General features: G+C 46.0%; 2 protein-coding genes across 2 annotated transcripts in view; one reads left to right on the forward strand and one right to left on the reverse strand.

The window, feature by feature from the left end:
* The first annotated feature begins 4,784 nt into the window (after nt 1–4,784).
* Nucleotides 4,785–5,327, forward strand: LOC124690695. Its single transcript, XM_047224050.1, has one exon. The coding sequence runs from the start codon at nt 4,785–4,787 to the stop codon at nt 5,325–5,327; it is 543 nt and encodes a 180-aa protein (XP_047080006.1).
* An 11,656-nt stretch (nt 5,328–16,983) lies between these two features.
* The window catches only part of LOC124690696 (putative transcription factor bHLH041), a 30,693-nt gene continuing 28,237 nt past the window's right edge, over nt 16,984–19,439 (reverse strand). The window contains exons 2-5 of the mRNA XM_047224051.1: nt 19,181–19,220; nt 18,459–19,073; nt 17,979–18,356; nt 16,984–17,100 (exon numbers count right to left, since the gene is read on the reverse strand). Of these exons, the coding sequence (XP_047080007.1) occupies nt 16,984–17,100; nt 17,979–18,356; nt 18,459–19,073; nt 19,181–19,220 (1,150 nt within the window). The remainder of the gene's footprint in view (nt 17,101–17,978; nt 18,357–18,458; nt 19,074–19,180; nt 19,221–19,439) is intronic.

The following is a 19,439-nucleotide window of genomic DNA, read 5'->3' on the forward strand; positions in this document are numbered from 1 at the left end:
GATCTGGAATTCTGGCTGCAAGAACGAGAGACGATGACAAGCCTACTCCGACAGCAACTGATTCGAGCACAAGAACGGATGAAAAAGCAGGCAGACAAGCACCGCTCTGAGAGATCCTTTTCGGTAGGCGATTCTGTATTCCTCAAACTGCAGCCGTATGTTCAGACGTCCTTGGCAGCTCGCAGCAGTCAGAAATTGGCTTTCCGTTTCTTTGGACCCTACAAGGTGCTTGCTCGAGTCGGAGAAGTGGCTTACAAACTGGATTTACCAGCTTCTAGCAAAATCCATAATGTGGTGCATGTCTCCCAGCTCAAGCTACGCCTTCCAGCTTCCCAGACTGTAAGTGATGATATTTCCCTCCTCTGTTTGGATGACTTTGCTATACTGCAACCACAACAGGTCCTGGCTCGCCGGCAAATCCAGCGCGGCGGGGTCATGGTGCCAAGAGCTTTGGTGCGGTGGACTGGGCTGCCATCCTCGACAGTAACCTGGGAAGACGAACACACTCTCCAATGGCGATTCCCTGATGTCCTGTCTTGGGGTCAAGACAGCACTCAAGGGGGAGGGAATGTCACGACCCAGGCTGATACTACCAACAAGATGGGCCACCAGATGGTCCGAGACAAGGCCCAGCCCAAGATGCACAAGACGTGAGCCCGAAGCCAAGCTCTCGGTTAAAGAGGAAGAACCCCAGGAAGGGAAGACTCGAACAGATTAGACTAAGTCTCGTTCCTCTCTCTCGCTGTGTAACCCCAATTCGGGGCAAATCCTGTAAGAAACTCCTATGAGGAGATGAATTCGTGAGGTTGTATCGCTAGGAACCTTACATTGCGTGACGTGTCGTCTCGTGCGTGCGGACGTCTCCTGGACTCCTGGTTCAGTACATGCATCTGCTTCATGTCTGGCGTCAGTAATAGATCCGAACGTCATCCGATACGATTAATTCCTACATGTGTCGATGTAAACAGAGCTAGCTAGATCGGCAGCTGAGATTCTTGTTTCTGTCTGAGGTTCTACTCAAATTTGGGTGACTGCTCTCAAAATAGATGATTCCCTATGATTCAAATTTGTGGTATTGTTAAAGGACATATATAGGGAGGCACACGGAGGAGGAAGAGACTTGGAGTACACGATGGTCTACCGTCCTAGTTTGTTCTAACTCGCCCTGTATACGGATTTTAACGTTTCCCTAAGTCACAGCGGGTGTGAAGATTACGACTGGATTTCAAGTCTTGCGTTTTTGTTGCCTTCTTTGGCAGTCTATTCTAACTCGCTACATATACGTACCTTAACAACCGCAATATACCATGACCGCAAATTCTTTGGCTGATGAGGTTGACCTCCATGTATGGTAGCTGCGTAGAGAAAGGTGGGCAAGCTAGTACGGTTGTGTTAGCTTGCTTCATCTCGCGACTCTTAGGGTTTGTTTAGTTCAAAGATATTTTATAGTGATAGTAATACTTGTACTCTGACGATGTGGGCTTAGTCCAGTGGTTGGGGTCGCAGTGGCGCACCCTAACGACCGGAGTTCGATTCCTGTCAGGGACGAATTTTGGGATTGTCACGCCAAGACCCGCTTCTACTATATCAAAAAGTGTCTAGTTCCTCCTAGACACGGTTTCATACTTGTACTCTTAAAAAAATCACTAAAGAGCTTTTTTTTTTTGGTTTGTAGGACCGGTGACAGTAAAAGGATGCCGTCTAGAAAGGTTTGAATAGGCGGTTTAATTATCTTTTACGTTAGGGATTGAACAAGTACGGGCTAAAACTAACGTTAAACTTATCAAGAACAAAACCTATAAACTAGGGTTCATCTATATTCACTAATAACTTATGCTAAGCAAGATAATCAACAATGTGATAGCAATATATATGACTTCAAGTACGAAGGTGTCAAAAAGTAAAGTACAAAAGTAAACACACTCTAAATGCGACAATGGTTCATCATATTTCTGCTCGAGCCTACACACAAAAAAGAAAACCTCAATCCACTATGGGGACTCTGAGGGTGGTCACCAAACCCGTACAACCTTGCGACGAGCTCCACATCTTAATTGTAAACTTTTAAGTAATTCTAGAGAGGTCATAAGCTTGAGGAAAACTCCAAAACAATTGAAGACTCCCAAGTAATTACCACCAAGCTCACAATGCAATAAAAGGCCACCAAGCTTTCTAGAGTTTCAAGAACCCAAAGAGGTACACGACCCGGGTAGAAGAACACAAGAGTAAAATCTCACGCACTTTCACTTCACGAAATCTTCCGTCGAGAACACAAAATGACTCACCAAATGCAATGGCAAAAACACAAGTGCTCAAGTTCTTCACTCCCAAATTCTAGTAAAGCTACAAAAGCTTATGTGAAAATAAGAAAGGAAGAACAAACGAGAAAATCCGCAAAACTCCAAGATCTATATCTAATATGTTTACCTCAGTTGGAGTCCATGACCCAGACTCCTATATAAAGTCTAGGAGGATCGGCGGGAGGAGATATTGAGTCATTGTTGTAACCTTATATATATTCTAGTATTACGAAGACTTTGCCTCATAATAATTATACTATTGGACCAGCGTGTTTGTCTGACCAGCTAGCCGACAAAACCACTAGCGGACATCTTTTCCCGAAACCCGAAGTCCATATCCATATTCATTGCCGAGGTTAACCCTTATCATCATAAGTACCGACAACTTAAAGGATGTGATATCTTCGAGATGCCTCATCTTAAATTTGCACTTCATTTTTCTTGCTACATGTTATTGATATATTGAAGGTACACGCGAGAGATCACTCTATCTTCTTCTTCTTATCTTCAAGACATGCTTTCAATAAGCTCAACTTCCGCAGGACCATTCTTTGGATCAGCAACTTGGCCATCACTTGATCTTCTTCACTTTTTACATCTTTCAATCTTGACGCCAACAAATGGTTCAAGAATGGACTAAGAATAAATTCTACAAATATAACTCAATACAAACATGAGTCCATAGAGGTTGTCATTAATTTTCAAAACCCACGTGGGTGTTGCATGCACTTTCAACTCGAAATCATAGAATCTCTCTATATGAGTTACTTTGCATTTAGTTTCATAGTAAAAATTTCTTTTGGTCGAATGTCATGGAAATTTTCCTTTGTATCAATCACTGTTCAAATAATAGGCCGAATCAGCGACTAATATGCCGATTAATCGGTACTAGGGGTCTAACCGTGTTGATTACCTCTAATCGCTTGTGTTAATCTTTTAACCCAATTAATTGCTTTAACAACCCGATTACTAGGAATATTTCCTATTAATTAGTCCACTTTGGTCCCAAAAGTTGCAAAAGTTTCAACGTAAATCGCTCGTCCAGCTGCTACCCTGTCCAAATTGAGTAGGTTTGCGAAGTTTCAACTCGATTCTCGCGTCCAGGAGCTCAATTCTTGCTATCGCTGAACAATTTCTCACCGTTGTCGGGCAGAACTTGGATACAAGAGAAGAGAAACTTTAAAAGGGCAAATGAGGAGAAGCGATAGAAAGGAACATGTTGGCGGCTGGTGGCTCCTCTGTCATTCATGGCCTAGAATATTTGTTTCTTTCTTATATAGATGTGTTTTGGGTGCTAATTTGTGTAGGTTGCATCGATTAATAGCCAACCGATTAAATCAGTTAATTGTCCGAATTCCGATTATTCACTACTCTCAAGCCGACCGAGCAGTTAACGATTACCGATTTTCTTACCATTGGTATCAATGAAAACTATGCCATATATATATGCACATATTCTTTCACATAAAAATCTTTGTTTTTTTCCTATGAAGCAACCAAGCAACTACTATCGGTCTTGCATTTCATATGAAACACCTTTCGTTATAATTTCAGTGTTTTTATCTATGTAGGATTTCAAATGCCATAACATTCTCTCTTTGCGCGAAAAGGTGCACATATCTATTAATAATCAGCATTAGCAGTACAAAGAGCCCTCAAAGTGAGCAAAATTAATGGTACACCCTCGTACCACCTAACGACGACTACAACCATTACAGTCAACCAAAAGCATGCCGCCGATCTGCCCCTCCGTCACCGAAGCCAGGCAAAATATGTCGTAGTAGACATACATGTTCTATTTATGATTTTCCTCTAATCTTGTGTTTTTCAAATCTTTTGAACCAAAGAGACCCTTACGGTGAATTGACCTGCTAGCTAGGCTAGCAGATGTGAAACCCTATGAATTATGCACGTGAGATCGATCAGGCCCTGTTTCATTCGCAGAAAGTTCCACACAACGAGTAGAAGACAAATAAGGAACACCACGTCCTTCCTACTCGACCGAAAGGCACCGATCGCACCCCATTTCGCAACGGCCTTCCAACTGTTTGATCTGCCCTGCCCTGCTTGTGGCTTTGCTCAGCTGGATAGGTGTTCCTTCGCACAGGTCGTCAGGCGATCAATTTTTTAACAACTCTATCTAACCCTGATGCGGATGATAACGCATCTGAAACGCACATCATGTAGATAATGAAGTTCAAGTTAGCGAACGCTGTCGATGGTAGATTGGTTGCACAAGTCAGAACAACCACGACTCTTCAGATTTGGGCTAAAATAGACCGGATTCTTCAGGTTTCAGCTTCAGCAGCACTGCTCCGCCGAACTAGAATTATTCGTACTGCCCTTGCACTGTTGAGTCTTCATTCAACTTCCTGCCAAGATAGCTATAAATACACGTCAAACTGACCGCCCTCCTTCGGAGCCGTACGCAGGCTACCTCCATCGTGCGTGGCGTGGCGTGGCCATCTTAGACGCCTCTCGCCGATGTACTCCTGCCGCAGCGACCGGGACCGCACGGGCGAGGCGGAGCGAGCCCTGGCCTTTAGCGCCAAGTACCAGCCATGCAACACGGCGACGACGACCTGGGCGCCGGTGCACATGCAAGCCGCCGGCCAGGTCGGCCCACCGGACGCGCAGCAGCTGCCGCCGCGGCGCCCCAGGAGGAGGCACTCGACCTCGGCGTCGCGCCGGTCGTCCACCACCGTGGTGGCCACCGACGTGTCCAACTTCCGCGCCAAGGTTCAGGAGCTCACCGGCTTCCCGCCGGCCGCCATCTTCCGGCCGCAGCCGCGTCGAGCCCACGCCACCGCCGCCAGCCACTCCCTGCTGGCCGCCGCGCACGGGTGCGGCGCCGGGGCTCTGCTGCAGGGCCGGAGTTCAGACGCGGCAGCTACCGCCGGCAACGGCAGCCGCGACGTCCCGGCAGTGGTGCAGCCACTGATGCATCCGACGCCGGGCTTGTTTGACGGGCTGGCGGACCTCGGGTCGCCGGAGTTCGATGCTTGGTCTGACTTGTCCTTTGAATAGTAGACTATTCAAGCACGCTATATTGTCAATGTAATCAACTGTGGTTTCGTTTTGTAATTTCATCCTGCTAATGGTTATGTTTGCGTTTGGCACGTACTGTTTGGGAAAACAAAAGAATGGTGCAATCCAGCACAATTTTTTTTTTTTTTTGAGAAACAATCCAGCACAAGTTGTAAGATGGTTAAGGTACACAAGTTATTTATCTTTTCTATCACAAGATATTCATGTGTCCTCTCTACACCCTTCATTCCCAATTATAAGAAGTTCTCGCTTTTTGTAAATCGTGTATACATATATACACGTTTTAGTGTATTTGTTCACTAATTTAAACCTGCATATAGTTCATACTACTAAAATTAGCACGAATGGAGTACTAAAATATTTCAAATATGGAGTATCTTGTAAATTGGAGCAGAGGGTGTGATTCGTTTGGCGCAGGCAACCGACTTGTCAAGCAACCGTTCTGATCTTTCGTCTAGTGTTGCCAGTGACGGTACAAGGAAAGATGGCAGCCAGTGATAAGAGGAGATTCATGTGATGCGTTGACAGTTTTTTGCACTCCGTAGTAAAAGGAAGTTGACCGGTGAGACGGACAACTTTTTAGCAAAAAAGGTTACAGTTTTTTCGTACACATTCTAATTGAATATATCTAGTCCAAACAGAGTGAGTAGGAAAACCTGAAAAGATAGCGCACAAAAGAGGTTGCACCTGTCGTGCTTCTTGTAATCGCTTGACGTGACCCTGCTACGAGTGACATGATTGAAGAGCCGTATGTAACCTACACGGATGTGTTGAAACAAAGGAAGCCTTGGCAAGACGGAGGGGAAGGATGTGAACAGGGGTGCATGTGTATCCGGTTTTTTAAAAATTGGAAATATCTACTTAAAAGTATCAAAAAAATTGAAATAATTTTTTTCATGTACATATTATGTTGATGCTTACTTGTGCAAGTATGCACGAAAAAATACGATTGTATATGGCCTATACGAAAATCACAAAAAGTTCAAATGACACTATAATGCACTAGTAGAAAACATCTCATCCATCTAAGCCATTGGTACCGGTTCCCTTACGAACCGGTACCAATGGGGCCATTTGTACCGGTTTGAGGGCTCAGGTGGGCGAGGAGCTTTGGTACCGGTTTGGGAGGGGCTTTCCTACCGGTTCGTGTTAGGAACCGGTACGAAAGGTCTTCGGCCAAAATTCAGACGCGTGGTGGGGCCCGGGCTGGACCTTTGGTACCGGTTCGTAACACGAACCGGTACCAAAGGGTACCCAGCCATATCAAATCGCCCAGATCGCCCGAGCCCCCTGCTGTGGCTCTCATTTTTCTCTTCTTCCTCACACTCTAAATTTTTCTCCACCTCTCACACTCCAATAATTTTTATTTTTCTCCACCATTTTAACAAGATTAACGACCTCCATCTATCCAAGGGTTAGCAATATCATCCTTTCTTCCGGCGTTCCTAATTTAGCTCATTTCTTTGGTAGTTTAACTCGTACTATTTTTCTAGTGCTAGCAAGGTGTTTGATGAAATGCCTAACTTAGGGATTTTACTTTTTTATAATCAATTTGAGCTGAAATTATGGTATATTTTGTATGTTTTAATTAGTATCATCCCCGTCCTCACCGCCGTCGATCGCTAGCGTCGTCCCCTAGCCGGCACCGTACAACCTCGGTGAGCCACTTCTTTTATAAAAAAAAACTTAGTTTTATGTGATGAACTTGAATATTAATTAAGTTGGTCACTCATATATCCATGATGTTGTGTACTTAATGATTTTTGATATACATATAAAATGCAGATGAGTCGACAATGGATGTACGGTGACCGGGTCCATCCCGAGTTCATTACTCGGCATGCATTATTTTCTCAACGTGGCTGAGGCAAACAGGCGGTCGAATGGTTTCATGTATTGTCCATGTAGTTCCTGTAAGAATATGAAGGATTACTCTACCTCGAAGACCCTTCACGTCCACCTGCTGGAGAATGGTTTCATGCCCAGCTATAATTGTTGGACCAAGCACGGAGAAAGAGGGGTTATATTGGAAGACAACGAAGAAGAAGAGGATAGTGTCAACTATCCCTTATTCACTGAAGATGGTGGTAGTAGAATGGGGGAAGACGAAGCTGAAGAAGAGCTCATTTTCGATGAGCCGATTTTTGATGACCCGGATGACGATTTGGGTCGGGCCATTCTTGATGCGAAGATGAACTGCGGAAATGAAAAGGAGAGGTTGAAGTTGGAGAAAATGTTAGAGGATCACAACAAACTGTTGTACCCAAATTGCGAAAATGGTCGGAAAAAGCTGGGTACCACGCTGGAATTGCTGCGATGGAAGGCAGAGAATGGTACTTCTGACAAGGGATTTGAAAAGTTGCTGAAAATAATAAAGAAGATGCTTCCAGGGGAGAACGTGTTGCCCTCTAGCACGTACGAAGCAAAGAAGGTTGTCTGCCCTCTAGGATTAGACATGCAGAAGATACATGCATGCATCAATGACTGCATCCTCTACCGCGGGGAGTACGAGAATTTGAATGCATGCCCGGTATGTAGTGCATTGAGGTATAAGATCAGGCGAGATGACCCTGGCGATGTTGAGGGTGAGTCCACCCCCGGGAAGAGGGTTCCTGCGAAGGTGATGTGGTATGCTCCTATAATACCACGGTTGAAACGTTTGTTCCGGAACAAAGAGCATGCCAAGTTGTTGCGATGGCACAAAGAGGACCGTAAGAAAGATGTGATGCTTGAGACACCCCGCCGACGGGTCGCAGGTGGAGAAAAATCGACAGAGAGTTCAAGTCATTTTCAGATGACGCAAGGAACTTAAGATTTGGTCTAAGTACGGATGGCTTTAATCCTTTCGGGGAGCAGAGCTCCAAGTCATAGCACCTGGCCGGTGACTCTATGTATCTATAACCTTCCTCCTTGGTTGTGCATGAAGCGGAAGTTCATTATGATGCCAGTGCTCATCCAGGGCCCGAAGCAACCCGGCAACGACATTGATGTGTACCTGAGGCCATTGGTTGAAGAACTTTTAGAGTTGTGGTATGACGAAGGTGTACCTGTGTGGGATGAGCACGAACAAAAGGAATTTAACCTACGAGCGTTGTTATTTGTAACCATCAATGATTGGCCTGCTCTTGGTAACATTTCAGGGCAGTCAAACAAGGGATACAATGCATGCACACACCGTTTAGGTGAGACCGATAGTAATTATTTGGGAAACAAGAATGTGTACCGGGGCATCGTCGATTTCTTCCAAAACAACATCACGTAAGAAAGAGAGGAAAGCATTTCGGAGGTGAGGCAGATAACCGAACGAAGCCTACCCGCCCTAATGGGGAAGTTATATATGATATGGTCAAGGATTTAAAAGTGATCTTTGGAAAGGGTCCCGGCGGACAATCTGTTCCGCATGATGTTGACTGGACACGTACCCATGTGGAAGAAGAAGTCGATATTTTGGGAGCTACCCTACTGGAAATTCTTAGAGGTTCACTCTGCAATCGACGTGATGCACGTGACGAAAAATCTTTGCGTGAACCTGCTAAACTTCTTGGGCGTGTATGGGAAGACAAAAGAAACAGCAAAAGAAAAACAAAAAAAAACCTTTGGTACCGGTTGGTACCACCAACCGGTACGAAAGGTCTTTCGTACCGGTTGGTGCTACCAACCGGTACCAAAGGGTACTCCTCTGTATAACACTTAGGCGTGGCCAAACTTGGCCAAAAACACAGCACACACTGCCGCCGTAGCCCGCAGCTCCACGCGCCGCCGCCGTCGCCGTAGCCCGCAGCTCCACGCGCCGCCGCCGTCGCCATCGCCCGAAGCTCCACGCGCCGACGCCGTCGCCGTAGCCCGCAACCGTCGGGCGCAGCAGCAGGCCGGGTCGCCGTCGTCGCCGCGTCGACGCCCGCCGCTCCACCCTCTCCCCGCGCCGGCAACCGAGGTGAGGACCTCCCTCTCCCTCCCTCGCCTCGCCTCCCTCACCTCGCCTCCCTCACCTCGCCTCCCTAGCCGCCGCGCGCTTCGCCGGGAGGAGCCCGCGCGCGCGCGACCGCCGCGGTGAGCTCGCTGCCGGCCTCCCCTCACGCACGCCCGCGGCGTGTTCGACGAAATGCCGCGCTGCCGTGCGGAGGGTAGGCGCCGGCCAGCAGCAGCAGCAGCAGCCGTGTGCTCCACGCTGGGAGGCTACCCCGTCGCCGGAGTCTCACCGGGAGGCCGCGGGCACGGGCGCGGCCACTTCGGGTGGCTGCGAGAACGGGCGACGCCGTGAGTCGTGAGCGCGCCGGCCGCCACGCTGGGGCCGTAGGGTCGTCCGCTGCGTGGAGCAGCGCCGGGCTGGTGAAGCGCCGCCGCCGTTGAGGGCTTCGATGGGCGTTAATCGCTGCCGCCGCCGCGGACGGTTTTCGGGCTAGGCGCGTCGCCCAACCGCCGGATGTCTCACCGGGGTTGTAGTGGTCGCGGCCGCGAGCGCCACCGCATCGCGAGGAGGCGTAGTTTGGTGCCCGTAGCTACGTGTCGACATACCAGCATGCTCTTCGGCGTCGCCGTGTAGGGCCGAGCGGGGTCTTTGCTGCCATTCTCGTGCAGGGGCGCGCACGTCGTCAGCGTGAGAGACAGAGGGAGGGGAATACTGATTTACTAGGTCGTTCTCTCTTTTTTTCTCCGTTGTTGTCGCCGTCTGTGAGCTCGCGAGAGGAGGAGCTCCAAGTGTTAGGGTTAGGGTCGAGAAAAAGAGAGAAGAGCGAGAAGAGAATAGCGCCGAGTGTTAGGGTTAGGGTCCATAGCGGCGCCGAGTCCGTGGTGGTGCCGCCGCGACATAGAGTTAGGGTCAAGAAATAGGAGCACCAAGTATTAGGGTTAGGGTTTTTGCTTTCTTCATTTCAATTGTTATCCATCTAGCAATCTGTTATATGATCATTACATGATGAATGAAATACAATTGCTTTCTTAATTTTGTAGTGACATTGAGGTATGGAGGACGGCACCTTCGTCCGAGATGAGGAGGGGGAAGAAGCGGTGCAGCAATTGATCTATGAGAGTGCCCGTGGTCCGGAACCCGACGATGGAGAAGACAACGATTACCAAGACTTTCTGAATGATTTTGGCGAGGGACTTGAGTCTGAACAAGTTAGAAGAGACAACGAAGTGTCCATCACAAACTCCGGCGAGGTGTATATCTATGTATCAATTAGTCTATATGTTCATCCCTAGATGCATTCATTTATTTGTATTGCACTTATTAACGAATAATTTTTTCTTTTAGCCTTCTGGATCATCGAGCAAGTCTGTTAGATCAAAAGGAGGCCCGACGCGGGTGCTAAAGTGCGAGGGCAGGTTAGCCCTCACGGCATTCAAGGATAATGGTGAACCAGTGGAGCCCAAGGAATTTTGCCGCAAATTTACAAGTCAATCCGGAGTTATTGTTAGGGACCATGTACCGATCAGCATTCAAGAGTGGCATAAGCCGAAGAACCCGGAGAGTGGTGCTAGTTATGTCAACGACGCGATGAAAAAATTTCTTTGGGACACGCTCATGACAAAGTTCAGCCTACCGGAAGACATGACGGAAGGCCAGAAGAATAAAGTCAAGGAATGGACATGGAAGAAGATGGCCATACAATTCCAGACCTTCAAGAAAAATTTATGGGACAAATATAAGAATGAAGATCCAGTATTCGATGATAATACCGAAAATCTAGTGAAGATAAAAGATCACTGGGCCGCATTTAAGGAGTATAAGCAATCGTCTACTTTTGTGTCCCGATCGAAGAAAAATACCGAAAATGCTGCAAAGAAGAAACTTCCGCATCATTTGGGGTCAGGTGGCTACAAGAGTGCCATTCCGAAGTGGACAGCGTTTGAGAATAAACTGATGGATCATGGAATCACTCCACAGACATGGGACTGGCCCGAACGGTCCAAGTTATGGTTGTTCGCTCATGGGGCAGGGTTGGACCCAAAGACAGGGGTTGATCGTTGCGAAGGGAAAATGGAAGGAAAAAATTGAGGCAATTGTACCGAAGCTTGTAGATGCAATTGACAAGGTCGAAAGGGAGAGTACATTCCCGATCGAGAGAATGACGAGCTGACACTCGCTCCGGGGAACCCTGAACATGTTGGACGGGTACGAGCTCGCCCAGGTCTCACCATGAAGGAAGCGTGGCCGGACAGCGCTGACACTTATAGAAGCCGTTCGCGAAAGAAGAAGAAGGACGCCGACATTGTAACGGAGTTGTTATCTAGGGTGGAGGCTCTTGAGAGAAATCAGAGGGCACCTGATCAGCCGCTGTTTCTACAGGATCTACAAGCCGATGCTGCCCCATCTCAGCGAAGAAGCAGTGTCGGTTCCTCGCATCTTGACGGATGTGGAGGAAGCTACCCCGTGGATTATGTCACGGAGAAGACAGATTGCGAGCTACATATGTTAATCAGGACCGCGTCCGTTAAGGTGGCGGTCGGCTATGTGTACCCAAGTGAAGATGGAGCAATGCACCATCATATGCCCATTCCACCTGGTTGTGTTCGTGTCGGGGTGGATGAAGTTGTTTCGGGTTTTGAAAAAGTGGAGCTTGATATTCCTAGAGGTGAAGATGAGAGGACACCGGCCGATGTCAAGCACGGTTTCGCCCTATGGCCGAAGAAGTACGTCGTCCTTTTGCAAAGGCCACCGACTCCTACACATGAGCAGCAAATGCCATCGACTCCTCCCGGTGGCAGTCCTGGTGAGCAGCCAAGTCCACACCTACCTGAGAGGGACCCCAGCGTGAGTCCACCATCTCGAGATCCTCCGCGTAAGACAGCGTCCGTTAAGCGGAACGGTACGCCGCCTAGGAAGAAAGCTAGAAAGGAGAAAAAACTTCCGCCTACTGAGAAGTTACCTTGGGAAAAAACTCCAGAGGAAAACGCGGAGGCCGTTCGGGCCGAGGTGAAGAAATTTTTTGCACCGAAAGTGCCGAGAGATACCTTTCGAGAAGACACTAGATCGGGAGAAAGTTGTGCGTACCGTTGAGAATCTATATGACCCTGTACCATCGCCGCCATCCGACTATAGGCGTTCTATTGAAAGGTCGTATGACAAGATGATCGAGGCGACAAAACCCGTTAAATCGGGTATCGGGGAGATAAAAGGGATACACCAAGTCTACCAGCTCGGACAACAACCCGTTCAATCGGTCGAGCCTCTCAAGGTGTTTGACGGGAAGGCCGTTCAAAGTTCTCGACAAGACACAACCGATTACGCCTTGGCTGAACAAGCATATCAATTTGTTCAAGGGAAAGATTTGGTCGAGAATCTCAGGAAGCTACCAACACGTATGCGTAGCTTGCATTCGTGGTACCTTAATGCCTCAAAGGAAGGGATCGAGACTATCATGGTGCGAGTTAGGGAAGAGCACTACTTCCAGAGAATACTGTGTGAACGTTGACTTCAACGAGCTTTTCCAGTTATACAATCTCCGGGCCCTCGACAAATCTATCATCGGTTCCTATTGTCCGTAAGTGATTTATTTAATTTGAGAAGTCTTTAGCTCAGCTCGTTCATTGTCTGCAGATTATAATCCTTTGTGCGCTATATTATGCGGATCGAAGATACTCGAATGCAAAAGGGATGAAATCACGAACATTGGGTTCATTGATCCGCACACAATGCATGTTAAAACCATAGAAGATCCCGTCTATAACAAGGATACACCGGAGACTTTGCTAAGGTTTTTGAAGCGACAACGTGACAAAAACCTAATAATTTGGCCTTACAACTTCCGAGTGAGTCTTACTTGTCTTATAACACATTATATTTTGCTCACCGTATGTCAAAATTTTAACTAATGCCTTATATATATGACACTACATATTTAAACGTGCGTAGGTTTCACTTTATTCTTCTCGTCATCAATATGCAAACTGGAGAAGTTGAAGTCTTTGACTCACTAAGCAAAGAACCGGAACTATACTTGTCTTGTTATTTAATGCTCAAAAGGTAATTTTAATTGTTATCGGTTTGTTTCGTTAATTTCCTGCTATGAACTAATTGATAACTCTTTTATGCATTTTCTTTTGTCGGGCAGCGTATGGGCAACTTTCATCAAGGAAGATACGTCCCATGAATGGCCACAGAGGCTGCGATGGAAGGCGAAAGTAAGTAGTACTACCTAGGTCCACACAACTTTAATTATCATACTTGACTATTGTTTGATTGACTTATATTCTTGTAAAGAAATGCCCGCAACAACCACAAGGGACTGATCTCTCGTGGATTCTACGTTTGCGAGTACATCCACAGAATTGTCAGCGAGAGAATTAATAATGCAAGAAATAAAGAGGTACGAAAACAATATTCACAAATTTGTTTTCTTATCATAAGTTGTGCCGAGTTTCAGTAATAGTTGTTTCATTGTGGTTTGAATATATATATACACACACACATATCTCATGTACTCATTTGTATCTTATTCTTTTATAGTTGGCAACAAAGCGGAACAAGCTCTCAATCGATGACCGCTTCATAGCAATAGCCGAGGAATTGGCAGGATTCTTCCTTCAGGACGTCATACCACCATTCGCAGAGTTCCACTATGAATGAAGATGTACATGTTACATATATAGTTGACTCGAAGAGTACCACTATGCTACATGTAATATATAGAGTACGGCTCGGAGAGTACCACTACTATGCATGAAGATCGATCTTCATGCATAGTGCTTCTTAATTTGCGATCTTATGCAATTACATGTGTGTTATATTATATGCACCAACTTGCTATGCATCATATTGATCTTCATGTACTTCAATAAACCCAAACGCGTTTCTGGTGCATCGACGCGATATGAAACAAACCGATATCCCTAAACCCCTCCAAAAACCCTAAAACTTCAATTCTCGCCGCGGCGAGATTCGGGCAAATTCCCTGCCGCGGGGGAACCTTTGGTACCGGTTCGTATTACCAACCGGTACCAAAGATCCTTAGCCCTGAGCTCTCCTGGTGGCCCACGTGGAGGCCCCTTTTATACCGGTTCGTAAGCAACCGGTACGAAAGGGGGGGGGGCTTTAGTGCCGAATAATTTGTACCGGTTGCAAAACCGGTACGAATGCCCCTCTGGAACCGGTACGCATGAGAGATTTTCTACTAGTGATGGTTGGTGAGGTACTATTCACATAAACAGGGAATTGTAGTTTCACATTTTTGTGTAGGTCACATATGATCATTTTTTATCCCAAAATCTGCACAAACTAGTATCAACATAATATCTACATATGTGCATTTTTTAAAAAAAATTCTGAAACTTTGAAATAACATTTTTTGGAACTTTCAATATAGGGTGCATGTACACGCATGCATAAATGGGTATTTCCCTTGGCAAGACTTGCCATTGCCTTCTTGGTCTAACTTATCCCATGAACCCACTCCAATTTTAATCATAAGAAACACCTTTTAATTGCATTTATCTTACTTTTTATTTGCAGCACTATTTTAATTCGAGAATACAAAAATATGTATTTATCTTATTTGCACTTAAAACCCCAAAACAAATAAACATTTATACTTGTTTAGTTTACTTTACTCTTTGATGTTTTGGCACATGGGAGCGTATGCTCCCTTTATTTTAAAATGCATGTTAGACACATTTTCAAATGTCAAAAAAATTGATACCCACGTGTAGTACAAAAATTTCGCACGTACATCTTCATGTGCTACGCGCTCACAAAATTGTTTCATGAAAAATTGACTTGTCGCGTGGCATCGAAAAAGGACAAAATTCGGTGCTAAAATAAAGACCTGTCACAAGATAATTTTTCTCTTTTTCATGTAGACTATAAAAATATCATTTTTTCGTAAAACTTGACGAACACACATATATTATGAGATGTACATGTAAATTTTTTTGTTAAAATTTTTTAACACTTGGAAATATGTTTTTATGGTAAAGAGATCATACGCACCCAGGAGCTGAATTGATTTTTCTGTTACTCTAGTTACTACTTTATTTTACATTTATTTACACGAAACCTTGTGCTTGAAAATCACACAGTGGAGTTGGGGACACAAGGCTTTATTTTATTTTACAGGATTGCTAGAAGAAAAGAGGAATAGATAACTCTTTACTCCATTCCCCGAGAGTTTGATATAAGCCTCGAGTCACCCTTGCCGAGAAAATACTCGGCTCACACAACACCCTACACTTGGAGTCCCAACGTCATCAGATGACACATCTCTTATCATGATAGTAAATTGACTTGCATTCTCAAGTCTGCACTTGGAGGCAACACAAAGAAATCGGATCTTGACATGATGACATGTAAACTTAACCTCAAAACCAGGATTTTACCTTGTGATAATCCACAACGACCCCATTGAACGCAATCAACTAGATCTCACAAATCTTTGGATGAACATGGAAAAATCTAGTGTTGATGTGATCCAGACGATGCTTAAGAAGAAGGGAATAAAGGTCCTTCCATCTCCACGAGGAGGGATCCTTGATAAGGGCTAATAGCATGACTAAGGTGAAGATGGGGGGCGGGAGGGGAGGGGCATGCCAACACCGTTGTGTCCATTGGCATCGCGGCAAGTGCGAATCCTAGATGGATTAGGAGTCATTCAGACTTGAATCTTTAGGCATCTCATTCAACTCATATTTTGTATCTAATTTTTTTAGGGGTTTATCGTGCATGTACTCCACCATACTTCAAACTTGTATTAGACAAGTTCGATAAGTATGTTATATAACGGAAGTTTATAATTTTTATATCTACTTTAATGCCCTTTTTTTATTAAGTTTCATTATGTTTCACGATCTATCACAAGGAATCCAGATTTCACTTTTTTTGGAAGTAAATATATTTTGGACTTGTTTAAAAGAAATTTCTGAAAAAATATACACATTCAGGTGGATTGTTAATCTGATATTTATTATGGCATATAAGGCTATTTCAAATTGGAGATTGAAAGTAAAATAAGTGTATTAATAGACGATGTGAGAGTGGTACTGATGGAGCAGCGATTGTATCCTTGGATGCAAACATATTTTATCGCGTGCACGAAAGCTTCACGCGTATCTAAATTTCAAAACAACATCCAAGACAATCAACGGTGCATGCATGCACCGGACGTCTCGTGCATGGAAGAATATTCCATGTATGATGTATCCTTAGGGCATGTACAATGGTTGATAAGACTGTTTTATCTTAAATCTGCCACGTAATCTAGATATAACAATAAAACATGATGTACAATTGGTTGTTTTTTAGTCTTATCTTTTGTAATGAGATATCCTAAATTTGTGGTGAGAGAGATTGTGCTAAGAGATCATCTCTTAGCTAAGAGAAGGCAAAGTCTTTTTTATCTTTCTCTTTCCTCCACCTCAGCGTTTATCCTACGTGGCACTGTTAAGATATCACCATTGTACATGCCCTTAGGCGTGGTTGAACTAGCACGATGAGAACGAGCTGATTGCTAGCATGGACAAGTACATGGACGGAGACAAGGGGGGACGAGGGGGCGACGCAGCCCCCTATGCTTATGATTTTCCTTTGAATAGAAGCCATGGCAGCTCCTTATTTATGTGATTTTAGCTAGTTTTGTCCCCCTCATACTAAGATTGCCTCCCTTATACTTCATTCCTGGCTCTGGACAAGTAGGTCCATCACTCACTGTGGCCCAGATCGGCATGTGGCCATCGTCGAATCACCGTCTCTGCCAATCATGAGGGCCTTCTCCACGGATTTCCTGACTGCCTCCTCCTCCCACCTGACCCCCGAGGCCAACTGCGACGAAATCAGGGGTTAATAATTAGGGTGTGACTAATAAAGTGCACAATAGTCATGCTAGTTATAAGTTAGTACTACGAAAATTTACTGCAATTGTACTTCGTCATGCTAGTCATGCTAATAAAGTGCACAATAGTCATGCTAGTCATGGAGTATAATTTACTGCAACTGCATTGAACTGTTAGATTGATTGGGTATTTCTTGCCACAAGTGAATTTCAACGTGGATTGCAATTAAGAATTACTCCCTCGGTTAGAGATCATAGCCTAGAGAGCCAATTCGTTAATACTACGAAAATTCATATTTGTTTCTCAATAACTATTGCATGCATCAATAGTTTCACGTCCATGAAGATATAAGCACACATTGATGAAGATATGACAATAAATAGTAAGAGAGATTGCAATTTCTAACAATTAAGAAAACTCTCTAACTTCATAGTATAGTATTCCCGAACTGAGAAAGTAAGCTGCTGGTCTGCTTGTTCCTTTGTTTTAGGCTTTAGCTCTTCACCACCTGGGTTTGTATCTCTAGCTGGTATGCCTAGTTTTTTCTCTTTCTTCCTTTTCTTTGTTTCGTGTCACCTTGTACTCCTAGCCGGTTGATGGCTTTGTTAATTCAAAGTTGGGCTCGTCAAGCCTTATGTTTAAAAAAAGTAAGTTGCTAGCGACGGGAGTGAAATAAGCCAGCTACGAGATGAGTTAAAACTAAAAGAAAAATGTCGGATTGTTTCGCGATTATTGCTAATTAAATATGCGTTGCAACTTGCAACTAAAATTAGAGAACATCGTCAGAGTAAAAATTAAATTAATTCTAAACCGGCAAAAAATAGGTCAGTGTATATTTTAAGGTAAGAAACAAATGTACAGTACTACCTTGAGGTGCAATGTCAGGTTTGCTCGATGAGGCCTGTCGTCGGTGCTCATGCACACCAGGCTGACGTCTTCCCCAATCTGCTCTTTCAGGCACTGCAGGGTCCTGAGCACCACGTCTGTTGTGCTGCTGCGCGCCGGCGTTGTCGATATATGCACCGTGCACACCTCCCCGGTCTGATCGTGCTCTGTCACCGCGGATCTTGTTATCTGGATCTCGACCTTTTCGCCGGCGCCGGCTTCTTCTTCCTCGGAACCGGTGGCACGCCGGGCCAGCTGTGACTGGAGCGCCTGGTTCTTGTCCTCCAGCTCGCGGACCTTGGACTTGAGAGAGTTCACGTACTCCCTCGCAATGATCAGCATCGATGTCTTGTCTAATTTCTGGGAGAGAATCGAGGCAACAAATTAAGCATCGGTACTATAGCTTTGAAAAATTCTACATGCATATATGCATACATATGTATATACAGAATCTAGATATACCTTGGAGCCAGGAGGGAGGACCGCCTTGAGGGCGTGGAAGCTGTCGTTCAGCTTCTCCCGGCGCTTGCGTTCGGATATCATGTGCAGCAGCTTGTCTCCCGACGGCTCGGCCGCCGACGCCTGCTGCTGTTGCTGCTGGTGGTTGTACCTCATCCCCGTGTGCATCTTTGCAAGGACTGACATAGCCCTTTTGAACATCCTCTGCCCACATGCCGGCTTCGTCAGCCTCCGCAGGGGGGCGAGGTGCAGCTCGTAGCTCCTGAACGCGCTCACGCTCGTTGACATCCCACCGGGCGCCATTGCCGCAGGTGTCTCGTGGAGGTTGGCAACGTACTGGTCGTCGTATGGAATCACTACTCCGGGTGCCAGTGCCACTAAGGAAGAGACCTCAGGAAACTGGAGTCCGGTCGCCGGTGCAGCTGTCGAGCTGATCTCCTGGCTGCAAGAGAGCGAGGCAGAGCGGAACGAGGAGGAAGTGGAGGACGAGGAGGGGAAGCTGCCGCCACCGGTGGCGTGGTATGAATTTGTGAGGAAGTCGAAGTCGTCCACCACGGAGCTGCAGTGCTGGCTGTAAGCTGCTGCTGGCTCGTCGTCCACGTTCATCTCCCTGCTGATCTGCACGAACAAACGCACCTAAGTTAATCACTGATCCTCAGCGAGAGTCGCCAATTAATAGCTGGCCGCGCCGCCCGCCTGGATTCATGTTCTCTCATTCTGCTTGCCTGGTTGAGGTGCTGCTGAATCTCTGAGCTGACGAGCACACTGGTGGAAAAACAGGCTTCCGGGAAGCCCCATAAGTCGCGAAGGTAAAGGAACCGCGACTAATGGGGTCTTTAGTCGCGGTTCGTGTGGCGAACCGCGACCAAAGGCCTGGGCCCAGGGCGCACGGTGGCCAGCTGGTGCACGTGGGGGGATTTAGTCGCGGTTGGCCAGCGCAACCGCGACTAAAGGTGCCCGAAGGCCTTTAGTCGCGGTTGGCCA

Source organism: Lolium rigidum, chromosome 2 (assembly GCF_022539505.1).
Source record: "Lolium rigidum isolate FL_2022 chromosome 2, APGP_CSIRO_Lrig_0.1, whole genome shotgun sequence".
NCBI lineage: Eukaryota > Viridiplantae > Streptophyta > Magnoliopsida > Poales > Poaceae > Lolium > Lolium rigidum.

What these genes read in the sequence shown, in the direction of transcription:
- LOC124690695 (XM_047224050.1), top strand. Translation starts at nt 4,785, where the DNA reads ATGTACTCCTGCCGCAGCGACCGGGACCGCACGGGCGAGGCGGAGCGA.